The sequence below is a fragment of the Copadichromis virginalis genome, linkage group LG5, assembly GCF_057382275.1.
Source record: "Copadichromis virginalis isolate Kocher_CV1m ecotype Utaka linkage group LG5, C_Virginalis_male_GT1.1, whole genome shotgun sequence".
Lineage (NCBI taxonomy): Eukaryota > Metazoa > Chordata > Actinopteri > Cichliformes > Cichlidae > Copadichromis > Copadichromis virginalis.
Genome location: NC_140622.1, coordinates 22,626,317 through 22,649,771, shown reverse-complemented (window position 1 = coordinate 22,649,771; position 23,455 = coordinate 22,626,317). Strand labels below are relative to the sequence as shown.

Genomic DNA, 23,455 nt, shown 5'->3' with positions numbered 1-23,455 from the left:
GGCCGCCTGCACCTTTTGTGAACCTTTTTTGTTTGTTTGGTTGTTTTGAGTTCTTTTCTGGGCTCCAGTGTTTGCTGTTTTTGCTCTCTAGCTCCTTGTGTTTAGTTTTGGTGCCTGTTTGTGAGTCTGCGTTTGTAAGTCTGTGTTATCTATTTTACTTTGAAAATCTGTGTCTGATGTTAATGCGTCTAGTTTTGCTTCCTTTGTCTCGTCAGCCCTGATTTGTCCCAGCTGTGTTTCCCTCCTGTCTCTCATTCCCTGATTGCTCCCTCTGTGTATATAACCCCTGTGTTTTCATCTGTCCGTGTCAAGATCTACTCTCATTTCATGCTGTGTGTGCTGTCTGTCTGCCTGCCAGTTCAGGTTATTGTTATTTTCAGTTTAGTATTTGTATTCTCAGTTTTGCTAGTTCACTCTTTGCCATCTAACAATAAATCTGAGTTTGAGTTTACTTTCTGCCCCCGAGTATCTGCGCATTGGGTCCTGCTTACCACCCCTCCTGCCTGCACACAGCCTTCACGTGACACATATAACAGTGATTGTAATTATTATTAACTGGTTTCAAATCGATATTGTATTTTACGAGTCTGATTAAACTAATAACTTATTTAGATATCCCACTGATTTTAATGATTTTAGTTATTAGAATCCCCAAATTAACGGTTAATCAGTTAAGATCAGCTTAATTGCTTTATTGATTTTCCTTCTTTTAAAGGTGGTGCCCTTATTAAGATCATTCTTAACAAGGTAGATAAACATAAAGAAAGCTCCAGCATTTTTGCTGGCACTGCCCTTGTGAGGCACAGTAATGACAGTATATAAAAAAAACTCCATAATGTTCTACAGAACACATTTTGTCGAAAGCACAAATACTGCTTGAATAATACTCAGTGCACTGGTGATACAAAGTTCTGGGCTGACACCAGAAAGCAAGCCATGCACTTACAAAGTGTTAAATTGGGTTTAATAATTCTTGATTAATCTTTTGGAAATTATTGTCTTAAGTAGAAATATTATCCAGGTGAGATTGCTACAAAAAAAAGAAAGAAAGAAAAATAGTTTCCTAGTTTATCAATATGGCTTAAATGTGTAATGACCTTTCAGTCTTATCTTCTGTTTTATCCCAATTCAATATTTTTTAATGTGTTTCAGTGTGGCTGTAGAGTGCTGTATGCCAGGTCTGTTTTTATTGAAGGTGTTTCATCTGGCTCCTCAGGGATGCTGGAGTACAAGTGGTATAAGGAAGACTAGAAATAAAATAGAGCAAAAGTTATTTGCATCTGTATTTTCTCTGTAGTAAATACATTAAATGCTGAGGATGCACTTGTCTCACTTACACTCTCAGTTTGAGACTCTTGTCTTTTGAGTTGATTAGACCCTGTGAGTGAGACAGAATCAGAGTTACCTTTATTTCACTTTGTATTTCTATGCATAAAAATATAATGTGTCTGAAATAGGAAAAGGTCTGAGGAGTTTACCATAAAGCAAAATTATTGGGTTAGCAAGGTAAGTTGAATGTAAAGCAGGAGATTTTACTGTCACAAAAGTGGATCTCTTTTTACCACCTACATCGCTATGGTAACCTATGATGAACACATTACCTGGTCCAGACCAGTCTATGTTAGAACTTTTGACTTAAAATTGGCTGGAAGTGACATATTTTCCACTAATTCTTGTTTTTATAGTATCCAGTAAGTGCAATATCAATTCACTACTTAAGGAATAAATTTGATATGAACAACATGTAGAAAAAAGCAGTAAATAAAGCCCAGCAAACTGCATGTCACATTGTCATGGCATGTATTCATATTCAGATGGTGAAATAGAAAATATCTAATTTTTTTATGCTTGGTCCTATTCTTTTAACAAACTTTTGTTTTGAAACTGTTGTAATTGCAGCTACTAGAACACAGATTAGAAAAGTGATCAGTTACATTTGTAGATTGTTTATCACAGGGAATATCTATTTGATCACTAAAATAATTTCACATTTATTTGGTGACACTACAATTTCCATGTCTCTTTATTATATAATCTCATGCTGTCTAACCCTTTAGAGCCTTTCCATCCAGCTGTTACATTAGAAATAGCAGCACCGAGATTTCACTGAGCAGTAATATAAAAAGATTAACACGTTTATTTTAGTGGTGTCTACACTTGTGATGATCTTGTGAATGGTTGCCATGGTCATGGTCAGCTGGATGCTAAATCCATTTTCAGTTAGTATGTTTAATTATTTTATTTTAAAATATATAATTTTTTAAGACCCTTGTTGATTTTAATCTAGTTTAAACCAAACCACTCCACTGGATTTAGCTACATTCTGGACTGTGTTTCCGGAATGCAGTAGCTAGCGTGCTGATTGGAGACCGTGACAGCCAATCCGAATATTTGCATCCAAGTCTGTGATTGGTTGGTTTTGTGGCACACTTAGAACAATGTACAGAGAGTTGAGTGCACACGGAGCAGAGATGTTGTAAGCGAGAAGGACACACTGAGAGCAGGGCTGCAGATGTCTGTGAGCTCACAGAGGAGAGATCTGAGCAAATGCCAACAACTGAGCGAGAGGGGCTGTTATTGTGTGTATATACAGATAATTTCAAACACTGAAATACATTTCTTTGCTCAAAAATGTAGAATTCTGTTCACTCAAATTAAACTTTTCTTTGCTCAAAAAAATTTTCTCCTCAAAATGCAGCATTTGCGCTTGCATTTTTTTAAAATTTATTTTTACGTGCGCTCAGAATAGAGGCACAAAAATAATGCCGTACCTTGGCACAACACCTGGTTTGGCAGCACATAGCGAGGCTTGAAATACTTTCAGTGTGAACTCCAGACCACAACAGGTCTCACACACAACAGCTGCTGTATCAGGGGTGGATCTAGAAGGGTGGAATGGGGTGGCATAATATTATCTCTTGCCACCCTAGTTTTGCATATGACATTGTTGTTTATTAAAATACAATAGCATTAACACTCTGAGCCTAGTTACAGTTAACAGTGAATTTAAAGTCTAAAACTGAATATATATATATATATATATATTAGGGGTGCAACGATACACAAAATTCACGGTTCGGTTCGATACTTTGGTGTCACGGTTCGATATTTTTTCGATACCAAAAAAATGTTTTTATGCCTTTTTAATTTGTCATTTATTAAATTTTCACGGCACATTCCGCACCACATCTCTGTGCGTTCATCATTTGTTTGAAGCCAGCTCACCTCCTGCAACTACTTTTCCAAGAATACGTGCTTCTTTTGTGGTTCGGACTCCTGACATTTCTTTGGAGATGGAGGAACATCACAGTAATTGCTTAAAGGAGCTTGCTTCTTCGACATCTTTAAGAGTTCTAAACAAATGTCAGTCCTCCTCCTGAAAATCTTATGTACGCAAACATGCATTGCAACTTCTTATCTTGTGCACGTTTTTTATTTTGACAGCGAATGCGCACCTGCGGACCACTTATGTGCAGCCCTGGTTATATAGCTCATCATATCGCAGTCACAGAAATTCTTTTGTCCATGAAACCATAAAGCTGCACTTTCTTTTTGCCTTATAGTCTGATTTGTCATTACTTTTCCGTTTTGTGGTAAGCTTTTCTTTGGCTTTCACTTCTTCACCCTGACCTGTCTTATTTGGCTCAGCAGAACTAAAATATATATCCTGCTGCTTTTACACACACACACACACATAACGGTCAGCGATTCTCTGCGCGATCAACCTCTCACATGTTTAAGCTTGCTGCGGGAGATTTCACTTGTCGTGTTTGCATAGTAAGCTAACGATTAATAAGACGATGTAAGAGGAATTGGTGCGCAAATTATCATCACTCACCAATCAGTGCTGTCGCTCGCTATACACAGTTCGCGCGATTGCAAAATGAAAGCAAAAAACAAGCGCAAATTCAAACGCGATTTCAATATGTCACATATTGACAGTGGCTCACCGATGCCAATGACATAATTACCCAGCTACATTTCCGAAAGAATGCAAAAGCATTGACATGTATTTTTCCTTCCTACGATAGGCCGACGGGCAGGGCAGAGATAGATTTTTGGTAGCCCGACTGGAAAAATCGCTAGCCCCGGGACGTCGGGCTAGCGATTTTGCGAGCCCTGTATCTGATTGAGGAATCACTCATCTTTGGAAAAGAGAGTTTATTACAGAGAAATGGCTCTTTCCAAAATAAAAGCTATACTATCCGCTTCTTCTGGGCTATATTCTCAGCAGCATATTAAACATATCAGGTCCCCATAAGGAGAATCATGTGCTAACGGCTGTCTAAATGACTCGGTTTGTAGCATGCGTGCTTGTTGTTTTTATCTGCTTCCACTTGTCTTTGCACTAGGATGATGTCGGCGTAAATGAGCAGTCATATTCGTTGTGTTCCCACTAGTGCTGTCAGCGTAAATCTCGTTGAAATGACGTTAACGCCACAACACGGCAAATCTCCGTTAACAAGCTACCGCGGATCGCCCCGTGCATGGGGCTGGACGGCCAACACGTTAATGAGCTAACTGTGCTAACACACTAGCTCCCACCCATGTAATTGAGCACTGCGTGGCACATCCAACATACTGTTTTACTTTAGTCCATGACGCGCTTACCTTCAGGGTCATACTTCACATGAAAACCAAAATAGTTCCAAACGCCACATCCGAATCAGGGTGGGGGAGGTTAAATTTGCCATGTTGCAAGGAGAGCTTAACTTCTGTCTCGCTAGCTTGCCCTGCGCTCAGTGAATCTGCGTTCGACTACTCCGCCTAGGCTGCACTGTCGAGCGCAGATCCACTGAGCGCTCAACACAGACAGCATCATCAGAAGGAAAGTTGATCAAATAAATTAAAAATGTTTTATTGTTCGATACATATGCTTACCGAACCGAAAGCACTGTATCGAACGGGATCTGCTGGAGCCACCCCTAATATATATATATATTAGGGGTGCAACGATATTCGTATCGATATTGAACCGTTCGATACAGTGCTTTCGGTTCGGTACGCATATGTATCGAACAATACAACATTTGTAATTTATTTTATCAACTTTCCTTCTGACGATGCTGTCTGTGTGGAGCGCTCAGTGAATCTGCGTTCGACTACTCCGCCTAGGCTGCACTATCGAGCGCAGATCCACTGAGCGCTCAACACAGACAGCATAGACAGAAGGAAGAGCGCAGGGCACCTCCCCCACCCTCATTCAGATCTGGCGTTTGGAATTATTTTGGTTTTCATGTGACGTATGACCCTGAAGGTAAGCGAGTCATGGACTAAAGTAAAACAGTATGTTGGATGTGCCATGCAATGCTCAATTACATGGGTGGGAACTAGTGTGTTAGCGCAGTTAGCTCGTTAACGTGTTGGCCGTCTAGCCCCATGCACAGGGCGATCGGCGGTAGCTCGTTAACGGAGATTTGCCGTGTTGTGGCGTTAAGGTCATTTCAACGAGATTAACCTGAAAGCACTAGTGGGAACACAACGAATATGACTGCACATTTACGCCGACATCATCCTAGTGCAAAGACAAAAACAAAAAGCATGCTACTAACTTTAGCCGAGTCATTTAGACAGCTGTTAGCACATGATTCTCCTTATGCTGCTGAGAATATAGCCCAGAAGAAGCGGATAGTATAGCTTTTATTTTGGAAAGAGACATTTCTCTGTAGTAAACTCTCTTTTCCAAAGATGAGTGATTCCTCAATCAGATACAGGGCTTGCAATATCGCTAGCCCGACGTCCTGGAGCTAGCGATTTTTTTCAGTCGGGCTACCAAAATCTATCTCTTCCCTGCCCGTCGGGCTATTGTAGGAAGGAAAAATATATGTCAATGCTTTTGCATTCTTTCAGAAATGTAGCTGGGTAATTATGTCATTGGCATCGGTGAGCCACTGTCAATATGTGACATATTGAAATCGCGTTTGAATTTGCGCTTGTTTTTTTGCTTTCACTTTGCAATCGTGTGAACTGTGTATAGAGAGCGACAGCACTGATCTGTGAGTGATGATAATTTGCGCACCAATTCCTCTGACATCGTCTTATTAATCATTAGCTTACTATGCAAACATGACAAGTGAAATCTCCGGCAGCAAGCTTAAACATGTGAGAGGTTGATCGCGCAGAGAATCGCTGAGCTTATGTGAGTGCGTGTGTAAAAGCAGCAGGATATATATTTGACTACGATGACCTGGATGACTGAGAACCTTCACAGACAGATATATATTTTAGTTCTGCTGAGCCAAATAAGACAGGTCAGGGTGAAGAAGTGACAGCCAAAGAAAAGCTTACCACAAAACGGAGAAGTTATGACAAATCAGACTATAAGGCAAAAAGAAAGTGCAGCTTTATGGTTTCATGGACAAAAGAATTTCTGTGGCTGCAATATGACGAGCTAAATAACCAGGGCTGCACATAAGTGGTCCGCAGGTGCGTATTCGCTGTCAAAATAAAAAACACGCACAAGGGTTAGGGTTAAATTTAAAAACTGTACTTTTGAGTTAAAATATATATTTATAATTTTAATAAATGACAAATTAAAAAGGCATGAACATTTTTTTGTATCGAAAAAATATCGAACCGTGACACCAAAGTATCGAACCGAACCGAACCGTGAATTTTGTGTATCGTTGCACCCCTAATATATATATATATATATATATATATATATATATATATATATATATATATAAAACACCCATCACGCCCCTGTGGGCGGTTTATCCTTCAAGCTCGGGTCCTCTACCAGAGGCCTGGGAGCTTGAGGGTCCTGCGCAGTATCTTAGCTCTTCTGGACAGAGATCTCCAATGTTATTCCCGGGATCTGCTGGAGCCACTCGCCTAGCTTGGGAGTCACCGCACCTAGTGCTCCGATTACCACAGGGACCACCGTTACCTTCACCCTCCACATCCTCTCGAGCTCTTCGCTGAGCCCTTGGTATTTTTCCAGCTTCTCGTGTTCCTTCTTCCTGATATTGCTGTCATTCGGAACCGCTACATCGATCACTACGGCCGTCTTCTTCTGTTTGTCTACCACCACTATGTCCGGTTGGTTAGCCACCACCATTTTGTCCGTCTGTATCTGGAAGTCCCACAGGATCTTAGCTCGGTCATTCTCCACCACCCTTGGGGGCATCTCCCATTTTGACCTCGGGACTTCCAGGTTATACTCGGCACAGATGTTCCTGTACACTATGCCGGCCACTTGGTTATGGCGTTCCATGTATGCCTTGCCTGCTAGCATCTTGCACCCTGCTGTTATGTGCTGGATTGTCTCTGGGGCATCTTTACACAGCCTGCACCTGGGGTCTTGCCTGGTGTGATAGACCCCAGCCTCTATGGATCTTGTACTCAGAGCTTGTTCTTGTGCTGCCATGATTAGTGCCTCTGTGCTGTCTTTCAGTCCAGCTTTGTCCAGCCACTGGTAGGATTTCTGGATATCAGCCACCTCCTCTATCTGCCGGTGGTACATACCGTGCAGGGGCCTGTCTTTCCATGATGGTTCCTCGTCTCCCTCCTCTTTCTTGGGTTTCTGCTGCCTGAGGTATTCACTGAGCACTCGGTCAGTTGGGGCCATCTTCCCAATGTATTCTTGGATGTTCGTTGTCTCATCCTGGACTGTGGTGCTGACACTCACCAGTCCCCGGCCCCCTTCCTTCCGCTTAGCGTACAGCCTCAGGGTGCTGGACTTGGGGTGAAACCCTCCATGCATGGCAAGGAGCTTTCTTGTCTTTATGTCAGTGGCTTCTATCTCCTCCTTTGGCCAGCCTATTACCCCAGCAGGGTACCTGATCACGGGCAGGGCGTACGTGTTGATGGCCCGGATCTTGTTCTTACCATTCAGCTGACTCCTCAGGACTTGCCTGACCCTCTGCAGGTACTTGGTGGTTGCAGCTTTTCTAGCGGCCTCTTCATGGTTCCCATTCGCCTGCGGGATCCCCAGGTACTTGTAACTGTCCTCTATGTCTGCAATGTTGCCTTCTGGTAGTTCAATCCCCTCAGTTCTGACTACCTTCCCTCTCTTTGTTACCATCCGACTACACTTCTCCAGTCCGAAAGACATTCCAATGTCATTGCTGTATAGCCTGGTAGTGTGGATCAGTGAATCGATGTCTCGTTCACTCTTGGCATACAGCTTGATGTCATCCATGTACAGGAGGTGGCTGACAACTGCTCCGTTCCGTAGTCGGTATCCGTAGCCAGTCTTGTTAATGAAGTCACTGAGGGGGTTCAGGCCTATGCAGAACAGCAGTGGGGACAGAGCATCTCCTTGGTAGATCCCGCACTTGATGGTGACTTGTGCTATGGGCTTGGAGTTGGCCTCTAGTGTTGTGCGCCACATTCCCATTGAGTTCCTGATGAAGGCTCTTAGGGTCCCATTGATCTTGTACAATTCTAGGCATTCCAGTATCCAGCTGTGGGGCATTGAGTCATAGGCCTTCTTGTAATCAATCCAGGCAGTGCACAGGTTGGTCAGTCTGGTCTTGCAGTCTCGGCTGACTGTTCTGTCTACCAGTAGCTGGTGTTTTGCGCCTCTGGTATTCTTGCCAATCCCTTTCTGTGTCCCGCTCATGTATTGACCCATGTGCCTGTTCATCTTAGCCGATATGATGCCTGACAGGAGCTTCCATGTAGTACTGAGGCAGGTTATTGGTCGGTAGTTGGAGGGGACCGGTCCCTTCTTGGGGTCCTTGGAGATCAGGACCGTCCGATCTTCGGTTAGCCATTCCGGGTGTCTCTCGTTAACTAGCAGCTGGTTCATTTGTGCTGCCAGACGCTCGTGGAGTGCAGTCAGCTTCTTTAGCCAGTAGGTGTGAACCATGTCGGGCCCTGGTGCTGTCCAACTCTTCATACTGGAGACCCTTTCTTGGATATCTGCCACTGTGATGGTTACTGGACCCTGTTCAGGTCGCTGTGGTCTGCCCTCAGATCCACTAGCCACTGAGCATTGCCATTATGGGTTGCGTCCTTCTCCCATATGCTCTTCCAGTATTGCTCCGTCTCCAGCCTTGGTGGTGCTGTTCTCTTATTGTTCCCTTGCCACTGAGAGTACACCTTTGCTGGTTCTGTGGAGAACAGCTGGTTTATTCTCCTGCCTTCTATCTCTCTGGTGTACCTCCTCAAGCAGCTGGCCAAGGCTGTGAGTCTTTACTTGACAGTTTCCAAGGCCTCAGGTATGGACAGCTTGCTGTATTTCTTATGCACCTTCTTTGTCGCACCTTTCTGCAACTCCGTTAGTTGGCTAACCTCCCTCCGTGCTACTTTGATCTTGCCCTCTAGCCTCCTTCTCCATGGAGGGTAACTGCCCCTTGTAGCTGTTCAACTTGTTCCTCTCGCACTCAACGATCCTTTTCCTATCACACTTGGGGCTATGTACCCAATCTTGCGTGGGGGTGATGATATCTCCCCCCTCCTTGCCGTAGCATTTGTGTTGTACCTCCTTCATACATACCTTCCCGGTCCCTCAGGTCGGCAGACCAGCTCCTCCTGAGCGTGCCCAGGACTAATCGTAAGCTCAGAGGGGATCGGGCGTTTGCTGTGGCAGCACCAAAATTGTGGAATGAGTTGCCTTTACATGTTAGACAGGCACCTTCCTTATCTGTTTTTAAATCACGTCTTAAAACATATTTATTTACCTTGGCTTTTAGCACAGCAGGACTTGTTGATGTCTCTTAATACGTTTCTTATTAATTATATTATTTTTAATTTTAAGATATTTCATATGTAATTTAAACTGTTTCCTCTCTGTTTTATATTTGTAGCAAAGTGCGTTATAAATAAAGATGCTATGCTACCTCGTCAATCTCTAGCTGTAAGAGCAGTCCCTTCTTTCGAATGTTGGAACACTGAGCTACTAGTTGTTTCGCCGTTGTGGATGTTGGGTATCGAAGAATCCGTAGGTCCCTCATCCTATTCATGTAGCCCCTTCCGCCGGGGTTACTTGCGTAGTAGCATTTCAATAACGCGCCCACCGATGCCTTCTTGTTCCAGTAGCCGGGCGACGTCCGAGCCGGCATGCCTTCATATTTATCTGTCTCACTCATGTCTGCGGTAGGCTTGCTTAGCATAGGGGGTCTAGCCTTAGGACCCTTACTAGATACAGACGCCCCAGGCAGGAATCAAACTTGCGATCCTGTGTTCCAAAGCCGTGTAGTCTAACCACTACGCTATCCAGCTGCTGCTATATATACATACATATACATACATATATATTAGGGGTGCAACGATATTCGTATCGATATTGAACCGTTCGATACAATGCTTTCGGTTCGGTACGCATATGTATCGAACAATACAAAATTTGTAATTTATTTTATCAACTTTCCTTCTGACGATGCTGTCTGTGTTGAGCGCTCAGTGAATCTGCGTTCGACTACTCCGCCTAGGGTCGACAGTGCAGCCTAGGCGGAGTAGTCGAACGCAGATTCACTGAGCGCTCAACACAGACAGCATCGTCAGAAGGAAGAGCGCAGGACAAGCTAGCGAGACAGAAGTTAAGCTCTCCTTACAACATGGACCTCCCCCACTCTCATTCAGATCTGGCGTTTGGAATTATTTTGGTTTTCATGTGACGTATGACCCTGAAGGTAAGCGAGTCATGGACTAAAGTAAAACAGTATGTTGGATGTGCCATGCAATGCTCAATTACATGGGTGGGAACTAGTGTGTTAGCGCAGTTAGCTCGTTAACGTGTTGGCCGTCTAGCCCCATGCACGGGGCGATCGGCGGTAGCTCGTTAACGGAGATTTGCCGTGTTGTGGCATTAAGGTAATTTCAACGAGATTAACCTGAAAGCACTAGTGGGAACACAACGAATATGACTGCACATTTACGCCGACATCATCCTAGCCGAGTCTTTTAGACAGCTGCTTAATATGCTGCTGAGAATATAGCCCAGAAGAAGCGGATAGTATAGCTTTTATTTTGGAAAGAGACATTTCTCTGTAATAAACTCTCTTTTCCAAAGATGAGTGATTCCTCAATCAGATACAGGGCTTGCAATATCGCTAGCCCGACGTCCCGGGGCTAGCGATTTTTCCAGTCGGGGTACCAAAATCTATCTCTGCCCTGCCCGTCGGGCTATTGTAGGAAGGAAAAATATATGTCAATGCTTTTGCATTCTTTTGGAAATGTAGCTGGGTTATTATGTCATTGGCATCGGTGAGCCACTGTCAATATGTGACATATTGAAATCGCGTTTGAATTTGCGCTTGTTTTTTTGCTTTCACTTTGCAATCGCGCGAACTGTGTATAGAGAGCGACAGCACTGATCTGTGAGTGATGATAATTCGCGCACCAATTCCTCTGACATCGTCTTATTAATCGTTAGCTTACTATGCAAACATGACAAGTGAAATCTCCCGCAGCAAGCTTAAACATGTGAGAGGTTGATCGCGCAGAGAATCGCTGAGCTTATGTGAGTGCGTGTGTAAAAGCAGCAGGATTTATATTTGACTACGATGACCTGGATGACTGAGAACCTTCACAGACAGATATATATTTTAGTTCTGCTGAGCCAAATAAGACAGGTCAGGGTGAAGAAGTGACAGCCAAAGAAAAGCTTACCACAAAACGGAGAAGTTATGACAAATCAGACTATAAGGCAAAAAGAAAGTGCAGCTTTATGGTTTCATGGACAAAATTATTTCTGTGGCTGCAATATGACGAGCTAAATAACCAGGGCTGCACATAAGTGGTCTGCAGGTGCGCATTCGCTGTCAAAATAAAAAAACACGCACAAGGGTTAGGGTTAAATTTAAAAACTGTACTTTTGAGTTAAAATATATATTTATAATTTTAATAAATGACAAATTAAAAAGGCATGAACATTTTTTTTGTATCGAAAAAATATCGAACCGTGACACCAAAGTATCGAACCGAACCGAACCGTGAATTTTGTGTATCGTTGCACCCCTAATATATATATATATATATATATATATATATATATATATACACATACATACACATACATAAGTTTTATGTGTCACATGGCCCTCTTCCTATTGAAAAAACAAAAGTTGTATCCAAGATGGCCGACTTCTAAATGGCCACCATGGTCACCACCCATCTTGAGGAGTTTGCCCCCTCACATATACTTTAATATTAATATCACCAACCATTCCCATGTTATTACGGTGTATCCATATAAATGGCCCACCCTGTATGTATATACGTACACATGCACATATGCACACATATGCACCACATATGCAACCATAAATAACCAATCTAAATCTTATATACATAATATTCAGGATGACAGAAATGAAATGAATATCGCAGAATGTGCAAAAGGTGCAGTCAGGAATGAAGGTAGACAGCGAGACAGAGTGAGAGAGAGAGTTTTGAGATGTGGGAGATTGGTGATGTTTAGCATGGAGTATCTAATTTGTGTGTTGTGTTGTTTCACGTAGTTAGTCTGTTGTGTAGTTGTTTTGTTTTGTGTGTGAGTGGTGGTACTAATGAATGTCACAAAGGCAATGTAAATGCTGTCTCTAGGTGAAAAAGAGAAGTGATACACCTCCTGTACCAGGCCTGCAGGGTTTATCCCTGTGGTGTTCTCCTCTATATTCTGACGGACATAAAAACTTTTTTTTTTTTTTACTGGCACAAATAAATTTGTGGGGCATCTTATTGTGAGACCTAATTGTTCTCTCATTTTAGTTATAGTAATATTTTTAAATGGTTGTACAAAATTTTAAAAACACCAGTTGTATTGGCTGCATTTTTAGATAACTAGTTGTATATGTTTACAAAATATGCGCATAAGTTTTCAAAATGTACAATTTATATTTTCATTTCAAGTTATAAAAATAATTTACTTAACATATCTGTGTTTTTTACAGTAAAAAATACTACTAGGATTTTATGTTTTTTTTTGTGTGACTTCAGATCAGTTGTGTTAACACAGTATGTCAATGAAAAAACAACTAAAAATAAAATGAAGCAATTTGAACGTGAAATACAAATGTAAAATCAAAAGGAGTCAAAAATGGCTCATTATATTTTGGACCTCAGAGGGTCCAACCCAACAAATCATGAAAAATTAGGTTTAAATTTTTGTTCATGACGGTGCAAATTTCTGACAGTTTGTGTAAATTTAAGCGTGTAACAATTTGATTTTTTTTTTTTTTTTTTTTTACAAAAATACTGAAACTTAAGTTAGACTTGTGTTTGTAAAGCAACCACCCCATGTTGTGTAGCTTTCTGGATTTTGTACTTATTGGGCTACATACCTATTTATTATACAGGCTATACAGTAAAATCAAAATTTACAGGAAAATCATGTTTTATGTAACTAAAGTGTTTAATTATATGGGCTACAGAAAATAATTAATTAAATTAATAGTTAATTATTAATTTAATGTTAAATTAATAATTAATATGAAAAGCATGTATACTTACTGCATTTGAGTCATTTTAACCATACATGACCACCTGCATATATGTTTGAAAACAGGGGCTTTTCAAACATATGCAGGTGGTCACCTGCATATATGTGAGTTGTCCCCCCCCCATTTGATTTCCTTACCACCCTAAGAACATTCCTCTAGATCCGCCCCTGTGGGTTAAGCCATGTCGAAAGTTTCGTGAGGTGCTTTTGTGATATTTAATAGATAGGATTTCATTTTTTTTCTCCGCAATATCCGATCCAATAATTTACGTCAGGATTGGACTGATACCCATGCTGTATATCGGATCGGTCCATCCCTAGTTTCTTGGTTTGTAGTATACCCCTCTGATATTCATGCACTAAGATGGTGTTTATTTTTTAAATGCTTTGCACATTAAATTACATCATTTTGGTTTATCATCAAAATAATGTAACTTGTTATACAACTGTAACAAAACGCAGACCAAAATTTAAAAAGGGAAACAAAAGAGCAGTATCTTACCTTTAGGTGGGTCATCACCAGGGACCAAACTGGTCATATTGAAGGCTTCAGTATCATTTGGAGACATCTTGTTTGATAAGAAGAGAAGAAAAGGAGTAAGACGAGAAGTCATGAACGACCTGTAATTAAGTACCTGAATTATAAGTAGATAAAGGGAATTTTATTAAAACAAAAAGGAAAAAGAAAAGTACCCATCCTCCTCGGTCAGTTTTTTTTGTGCTTGAAAAATTATCTACAACAAAAGGCAAAATAAAAAATCAGTATAAAAACTACCACACAGGGGGACAAAAGGATAACACTCAAGGACATCCTATTAAACACAATACCAGAAATGATTAAAGAATAAATATTTCATTAATTATAGTCATAGTGGATTTGACAGTGATGTTACATCACGGAGAAAAAGAAAAGCATTAATTGTCAAGTGATTTTTAGTTAATACATACTAAAGTGTTCTCTGCTTAATCCCAAACAGCAATCTGTCATTAAGCTTCTCATACCTTTTTTGTCCAGCATTTTGAGTTCATTTTGTATTTTTGCTTTCTTATATTATATTGAAAATATGTTCTTTTGTTGGTATTACCAGTTAGGTTTAAGTTGAGTTTTATTTTAGTTCAGGTTTTCATGTGTGTCCCCTTGTGTGAGTCTGTTCTGGCCTTCTGTGTCAGTATGTCATGTATTTCTTGTCTGCGTGTTTTCATGTTGTCAAGCCTGTGTTGTCATGTTTATGTCTCTCGATGTTTCCTGTTTTATTTTGAAAGTCTTGTGTTTCTATTTTCAGTGTGCTTAGTTTTACACTGTCATTGGCTGTGTCCCAATTCAGGGTCTGCACGCTTGAAGTACGCGCACTACGCGTACTACGTATGGTGCGTACTATAAGTACGAGAAGTGCGGAAGTGAGAGGCTTGTGAAATGGGACGGTATACGCTTCGTCGCGCCGTTCAGGTTGCCTAGCAACCATGATACTAACCACGAGACACGTTACATACAGCTTTGTTTGACAGAAATGAAGGAGAAAAATGTTTTGTTGGCCATTCGTTTTTGTCATGACATCACTTTGATTAGTTGAGTATCTGAGGCTGAGACCACGGGACTGTAAAACATGATAGTTGGGCTTCATTTCTGTGCTGAACAGTCATTTAAGCTTAGTTAGTAAATAAATAACAATTAGTTAATGTTGTTCATGAGACTAAAGACATCTCACTCCATCCAAACAGGTATGAGAAAAAACCCTGTCATTTTGTGGCAGCTGTCAATTGACCGTGGAAGCAGAATACTACTTGAAATCTATATGGGGATAGGCATTCTCATGGGTGTGTGATAGGGTGGGCAGATTGAGCTAAATATCGATAATATCGATACTAACACTGGTATCAGTATTGGACTGATACAGATGCAATTGGATCATAGGTTGCTTCTATTCAGTATGCATGCACCCCACTGTTAAATACATTTTTACTATATATTTTTTAAATTAAAAAAATATACTTCAAACATGCACTATGAAAAATATTTAAACCATTCTCTGTTCTGTCATGTCAATTCTTTTTACCCTGTAGCACATTTAAACAACAGAAGCTGACACAAAGTATTTTAAAGATGGGCACATTTACATTCCAGCTCTCTAAGAAACACAGTATTAATATATTAGAAAAGCTAAAAGTATGTTTTTTACTGTGTTAACTAATTATTGTGTTTAGTAAAAGTCAGAGCACTCATTCAGCAAGACTGAACTTAACAAGATTTTTATTGCTTGATTGATAGATACATAACAACACTGGGAAGGCTAAGGGCAGGTACAAAATGGACATATGGAAAGGACATAGCAAGAGGGAGATTGCGACACTTGACAGTGGTAGACGGACAATAAATGCATGAGCGCAAATGAGGGAACACAACACAGGTGGAACTCAGCTGAACGTAATCTAACTAACGAGCAACACGTTCTCACTCCCAAAGCGTAACATTTTATGCTAGGTGACAAATCTCAACATATTACGTTTCCGGGCACCCAACACATTCCTAAATGAAGAGATTGGAAAAATGAGGAAATATGAGAACCATTTGCACTCAATCTACACATGTTTGCTTTTTTTCTTAAAATCACTTGGGAAAACACTATTTAACATCATTAAAGTGCTGGTTAAGGTTACGAATAAGGTTATGGTTAGGAATAAAGTTAGGTTTAGGGCTGGAATACAGGGCTGGAATGTCTATTACCGCGGGACCGTCATTCCACTGGATTTCATCCATAACCCAGTGCGTACCATAAGAACGCGGAAGGTCACCTTTCGCGTTCCTCAGGAGCGCCGCGGGATGTGACAAAACATCGGGATGTTACGCCTCGAGAGTGAGAAAGGGCTGCTAACGTGACAGCGGGAAACAAAATTAAACATGACGCACACCAGACAGGAGACTATAAAAGTAAAACAAGAAGTAGGAGAAACACACACTGAGACGCAGACTGACTAAACCCAGGGGACAGAGGGAGGAGAGAGAGGGTGATGGAGTGAAAGATGAGAGAGACGCACACAGTGGCACAACTGGGAAAACAGAAAACAAGGCAAACAAGTAAATAGGACTGACTTAACCTGGAGATGCTGAGGGAAGGACATAGAGACAAGACAAAGACATGAATGGGGCCAATTACCAACCAAGACAACCTAAACTAGAAATACTGATAAACCTGAGCACAAGCAAACTGAAACATAAGACACATAGAGAACATAATAATGAATAAACAAGACTCAAAACTCTTAACAGAAAACACTGGGTCAACAACCCAGGTACCCTAACACGATAATGCATCTCATAAATCATGATACACTGTTCTCCCCTACATAAGCTCTCTTTAAAGATTAAAAGTATTAGTACTGGCACTACTACTGTTAATTTACCTGATATCGGACTAATACCAAAATTTGCAGTATTGCACAGCACTAGAGTGTGAACAATTACTAAAGCTTGTCAAGCTGAGAGGCTTGGCGTTTGCAACTAGCTGTGTTTTCATTGTAGACAAACGTCTGGTCCTTGACAGGACTAGTGTGCTAGACAAGTTAACACTGACTGTGCTTTCATTGGCCACTTTGGCCTATGATGTAAGAAATCTTTAATAACTCCTTTAAGGTGTTGAAAGTTTTAATGATAGAGAAGGGAATGCCTGTCATGTCCAGCCGATCGGTTGGAGGTTCCATCAAGACTTTTAGATTAATATCTCGGAGTAATCACTTAGTTGACCAAATGTACGGAGTTTAACTGTTTATGTTTACTTACTTTTTTCATTGATATTTAATCTCGTTGTACATATTGGCAATTAACCACATCACAGAGTTCTTGTGCTGTTAATTCAGATCAGATTATTTTTTAATATAGATATATTTGATACACATTAAAATCAGGATCATCACAGCTGATCATTTTTAGCTAATAGTAAATAATAATAATAATGGATTGCATTTATATAGCGCTTTTCGGGGCCGGTTCCGGCAACCTTCCGGTTACAAGACGAACTGCCAACTCTTTGAGCCATGATAGTTAGATAACGATAGCAGTATTAACATTTTACAATTCTACAGACAGGAAGGAGTGCAGAGAGGTGAAGACTACCAAGGAGAGTGCAGCAAAAGAGTGGTATGTTTTAATCTGGTCCAATTTGCCAAAGACAGGTTTGTTAAACAATAAGGGAGGCTTTAATTTTTTTTTTTTAATTAATTAATGGATTATTTATTCATTCACGGGACAGGAGGAGTATATCTTTGTTTTTCTTCCTCTAAAAGTCACCACACACCGTCAGGATGTGACATCAATAGAGTAACAGCTAGATTAATATATTCACTGGTGTGTTGAAGCTGTGAGGTACAGAGTGTTGGTGCGGAGCAGCTGAAACATAATGCTGAGTCTTAAGGAGGAATAAGAAAATTGTGGGAAAGCGTGTAAGTATGGAAGAGAAGTAAAAGATTTGGAGGTCAGAAATCAGTCGGTTTATGAACAGAACGGTGGTGGAGCTGATCAGTGGATTTTGTGTATAAACGTTTTATAATATAGTGTGATTAGAATTACGTCAGACTGTAGAAAAGGTTTGAGGCTTTACATAACATAAGGAATTGTTACTATTCTTACCATTTCTTCTTTTCACACAGACAAGAGCCATTCCCAGTGAGATGATGCCCACGATTACACCAAAACCAGTAACAACTACAGGTAGAAGTTTATGAGCAGAAGGTACTAGAAAAGCACAGACCACAAACAAGTGTCAGTCTTACTTCCCATTCTGGTGGAAGTAACTGAGAAAGACATTTACTGTTAAAAAGCAACAAATCTCTTATTTATTTTTCTCCATTAACACCACAGCAGTTATCAAGAAAGCACAAAAGCGTCTCCAATCCCTCAGGAGACTCAGGAAAGCAGGACTCTCCATACTTCACCTCACAACTTTCTATAGAGGCACCATTGAAAACATCCTGACGCAAAGTTTTACAGCTTGGTTTGGCAGCCGCAAGTCCTACGAGAAGCACCAACTTAATAGGATTGTTAAGACTGCCACGAGGATTGTTGGTGCCCCCTCTCTCATCAGCATCAGCTGCAGAACCACCAGGATGCTGGAAGGGTTCTTTGCACAAGCCGTGAGACTGATAAATGGACTGTGCCCCACCCACACAGCCATTCACACAGCTACACTGTAAGATCAACAAGCAGACTGTGTTGCCCCTATCCACATACGCACGCTCACAAACACACACACACACATACACACAATACACTCCCCAGATACACACACTACCTAATTTACCCATCATCTTCTGTGAAAGGACTGCTGCTATCAACCTGAATGAATGTGACTGGAGTTTGTTATAGAACTTAGATTTTATGCTATTTATGCCTGTTTTTACTGCTCTTTTTTTAAACTCATTCTTTTTAATCTGTATTTTTTCTCTTTAAACTGTATTGCTTATTGCACTGTAGAGGCTGGTGAGAAGCAGTATTTCATTTCAGGCTGAGTAACACCATACGAAATGACAATAAACTTTTTGAGTCTTGAGTCTTATTTTACAGTCTTGAGAGCAGCAAAGTATGCTGAATGACATGTAGGAAAAGAACAAACTTCACTGATATGCAAAGCAAAACCCTCCTAGTATGATGAATACACGGTTTAAGGAAATTCGCTCACCTGAAGATGTCCTTGGTGTGGTCAGAGAAGAAGTAGTCTCCACTGAAATGAATATCTCCAAATGTCAAAAAAGCACCACAGCAATTGACCTGGGCATTTTTACTCACTTGTAAAAATCTTACCAATAGTTGTGTTTCTCCTGATTGTGTGACTTGTAAAGTCCATAGATGGGGGAGGAGCAGAAGTCAAAGTGTTTTTTTCAGCTGCAATAAAAGAAGATGTAGTGATTGTTTCACTATTTGAGTTTCTTGTGGATTCACCACAAAAGGCATTTTTCTTCCACTACTGCAATACTGCCATACAACAGCACAGTGTCAATGTTTTACACTTAGCCCTACAACACTTGTTCTAGGGCTTTATTACTGATTGAGTGATTATAAAAAACTCATGACACAGCCTTTGCATCGATGCTTCCTTTAACACGCGGCTCTGTAGTGCTCCGATGTATTAAACGATGTAAACACAACTAGAACAAGACCTGCAATACAAAAGTATTTAGAAGCAGTGTGTGAATAAAAGGTTTGACAACATTGATCCCACACACACTGATAACACAATAGGAACAGTGATAATGACACTGACACAATTTAACATGGAGCCGGAGTTTGTTTATGCGCAAGCGGCGTTACCGAGACAGTGAGCTCAAGGTGAGTGAAACAAAATGTGTCTCTAACGTCAAAACAGCAGCAAAGTTCCTGTAATCACCATTAAAATCTTTACTTTAGCGTGAGTCCTTCATCAAAGCACCTGATTAATAAACTTCCGACGTGAAGAAAAGCAAACTCTGCAGCTGCTCCATCCACTGCTATTTGTTTTAAACAAAGAAAAAAATCTGCAGTAAACCTCCAAAAGTAGTATTAAAATATGCAGACGAACTGAGTCTGAGACCAGACTGGTTAAATCATACAGCTTGCTGAAGGCTGAAGGTAACAGTCTTATTGTACATGGGAGTGGTACCTGCAGCAAACAGGGGCTAAACCATATTAACCTGAAGACTCTTGTAACATTTTTCACACTGAAAGTGAAATCATATCAGATAATGTGCTAATTAAACTGCATTAATATTGAAAAATATAGCAATAAAAACTTTTTTAACAACCTAATAAAAATATAAATGGGCATTTAAACTCTGATCCACTGACCTGAGAGTTGTTAGGTTGGACACTGAATTATTATTAATATTTATTATTAACATCTAGACCATTGTATCATTTTGTGCCTTAGTTTAGATTACACATATATCTTCCTTTATTTAATTGGACCTTTGACTGTACTTTCAATTATTTATACTTTTTTTAAATTTAAGATAAAGCTTTCTTAAAATACATCATTGTATATAAATATACACACAAACACACTCACACATTCACACACACACACACACATAAATTATATATGTATATATATATGTATATATATGTATATATGTGTATATATATATATATATATATATATATATATATATATATATATATATATATATATATATATATAATTTAAATATGAATTACAAGTACGAGTTTTTGACAGATCTTATACGCAGTAAATTTTGCAATTTCTAATATGGAAGCTCACTCAATTACTAAAATAATCGGTAGCTGAAGCCCTATAATATTGTTTTGCTGTCATCTGACGTCAGTGCATAACACATAATGCACTGTAAATACATCCATCAATACTCAGAATTCTGCTCCCTGGACGGCAGTTTACTCAAGGATGGAAATATGTATCACTGCCTAAAATCTTGTAGATTACATTATTAAAGGTAAACAGAACCCTATAAACATCAGGTTTTAGCTTCCCTTTTTGGTTTGTAGAAATAAATGCACATCCTGTAATGAGGTATAATAGAGAGCGACACATTGTGATCACTTACTTTGTATGTTAATGAAGGATATGTTACTGTGAGGAGACTGGTATTGTCCCCCTTTATGCTGTGACATGTAAAAACATGTCACTTCCACCTCAGCAGGTGAACTCTGCTGTGCCATAGAGAGGAGCTCAGTTGCTGTAAGTGTCTGCAGACAGGAGATGGACGTAGATTTGCTTCTTATCATAAAGAACAAAAAACACTGAGTCACAGAAACAGATGATGGAGTCTGACATTTCACTGTGACTGAGTCTGTTTCTGTGATCATCTGTGGATTCACTGTCAGCTCAGGTCGAGGAGCTACAAAATGTAAAGATTTCTCAAGTTAAATAAATAAATGTTTCATTTATTTGAAAATAAAACCTAATAAGAGAAACTGCTTATGTATCTTATGCATATTTAAATTTTCCTCACTACAACAACCGACAAGTTGAAAGAGGTTGTTGGTTTTTTCTACAGATACTGTTGTCAGAAATCCTCATATTAGTTCATTGCATTAGTATTTACTCACTTTGTATAATAGCTGTAATTTCTGACATGTTACTCAATGGAAATTTTATATAAAATAGATTTAGTCCTTAATTCAAACAAATTGCAGTTTATTTAAGAATGTAACATCAGTTACATGTAAATGAAAAACTTTATAAAAATCAGTTTTTAGTTTCATTCTTTGGTTTATAAAAGCTAAAACTTTATGCACATACTGTACAGAGGTATACTATAGAGCCGCATGTTATGATCACTTACTTTGTATGCTGATGGAGGACGTGTTACTATGCAGAGACTTATGTGGTCCTCCTTTATGTTCTAATGTGTAAAAACATGTCACTTTGACCTCAGCAGGTAATCTCTGCTGTGCCATAGAGAGGAGCTCAGTTGCTGTCAGTGTCTGCTGACAGGAGATGGACGTAGATTTTCTTCCTCTCATAAAGTGCAAAAAACACTGAGACACAGGAACAGATGATGGAGTCTGACATTTCACTGTGACTGAGTCTGTTTCTGTGATCATAGTTGGATTCACTGTCAGTTCAGGCCGAGGAGCTAAAAATGTAAAGATTTCTTTAGTTAAATAAGCAAATGTTTCATTTACTTAAAAATAAAATATATTAATAGAAACTGATCTGAGAGTTTTACTTTTTAAAATGATCAAGTCTGATACACAAGAACAATTTCCTCCTACAACCCCTAAGTTGAGAGCAGCTTTGTTTTTTGTACTGATACTGTAGACAAACATCCTCACATTAGTGCACCTCAGCAGAATTTACTCACGTTGTATATTGATGGGTGACATGTTGCTCTCTGGAGAGTTCTGTATATAAAAGTAATAACAGGTCACTTCAGCTGTAAGAGGTGAACTTTGACGTGTCCATGACAGAAATTCAGACCCTGTCAGAGTCTGCAGACAAGGAGCTGCTTTATCAGGTTTATGTCCTGAAATGATGAAATAACACTGAGACACAGGAACAGATGATGGAGTCTGACAGTTCACTGTGACTGAGTCTGTCTCTGTGATCATCTGTGGATTCACTGTCAGTTCAGGCCGAGGAGCTAAAAAAATGGAAAAAATTGGTTGAGTTAAATAAGCAAATGTTTAATTTATTTGAAATAAGATCTAATAATAGAAACTGTTCTGAGAGAGTTTTTTTTTTACATGGTTAAGTCTGATGCACATGAAAATGTTCCTCTTCACTCACAGTGTGATCACTTACTTTGTATGCTGATGGAATATTTGTTGCTGTGAGGAGACTGGTATTGTCCTCCTTTATGCTCTGAGCTGTAAAAACATGTCACATCCACCTCAGCAGGTGAACTCTGCCGTGCCATAGAGAGCAGCTCAGTTCCTGTAAGTGTCTGCTGACAGGAGATGGACGTAGATTTTCTTCCATTCATAAAGTACAAAAAACACTGAGTCACAGGAACAGATGATGGAGTCTGACAGTTCACTGTGACTGATTCTGTCTCTGTGATCGTCTGTGGATTCACTGTCAGTTCGGGTCGAGGAGCTAAGAAATGCAAGCATTTGTTGAGTTAAAAGAGAAAACATTACATTTATTTGACAATAAAATAAAAAAACTACTCTGAAAGTTTTAATCTGATGCACATTTAAACTTAATATTACTGCGTTCATTCCAGTAGCATTTACTCACTTTGTATTGTGATTGGTGACATGTTACTCACTGGAGATTTATATATATAAAAGTAATAACAGGTCATTTCAAGTGTAACAGGTGAACGTTGACGTGTCCATGACAGAAATTCAGACCCTGTGAAAGTCCACAGACAAGAAGATGTTTTGGCAGTTTTATCTCCTGAAATGATGAAATAACACTGAGACACAGAAACAGATGATGGAGTCTGACAGTTCACTGTGACTGAGTCTGTCTCTGTGATCTTCTGTGGGTTTACTGTCAATTTAGGTGGACGAAGATCTGAAAAATTCAGGTACATGTTAGATTAATTAAGCACATTTGCATCTATATTATATATTTTATATTGTAGAATTATAATAATTACATTTAGATT

The 23,455-nt window shown here is 39.8% G+C and overlaps 1 protein-coding gene across 1 annotated transcript; it reads right to left on the bottom strand.

Moving 5' to 3' along the window:
• Positions 1–694: 694 nt before the first annotated feature.
• LOC146709701 (uncharacterized) lies at positions 695–22,874 on the bottom strand. Its single transcript, XM_085456778.1, has 11 exons — positions 22,642–22,874; positions 22,202–22,480; positions 21,680–21,973; positions 20,939–21,232; positions 19,185–19,265; positions 19,063–19,104; positions 18,015–18,119; positions 14,087–14,127; positions 13,896–13,962; positions 1,338–1,378; positions 695–1,247 (listed from the first exon to the last, which is right to left on the bottom strand). The coding sequence occupies exons 1-11, from the start codon at positions 22,820–22,822 to the stop codon at positions 1,149–1,151; spliced, it is 1,524 nt and encodes a 507-aa protein (XP_085312904.1). The 5' UTR covers positions 22,823–22,874; the 3' UTR covers positions 695–1,148.
• Positions 22,875–23,455: the final 581 nt, after the last annotated feature.

Coding starts and splice junctions, on each gene's coding strand:
- LOC146709701 (XM_085456778.1), bottom strand. CDS start 22,822: ATGAATGGAAGAAAATCTACGTCCATCTCCTGTCAGCAGACACTTACA. Junction 19,105..19,184: donor CAGGAGAAACACAACTATTG/GTAAGATTTTTA, acceptor TATTCATTTCAG/TGGAGACTACTTCTTCTCTG. Junction 13,963..14,086: donor AAACTGACCGAGGAGGATGG/GTACTTTTCTTT, acceptor TTATCAAACAAG/ATGTCTCCAAATGATACTGA.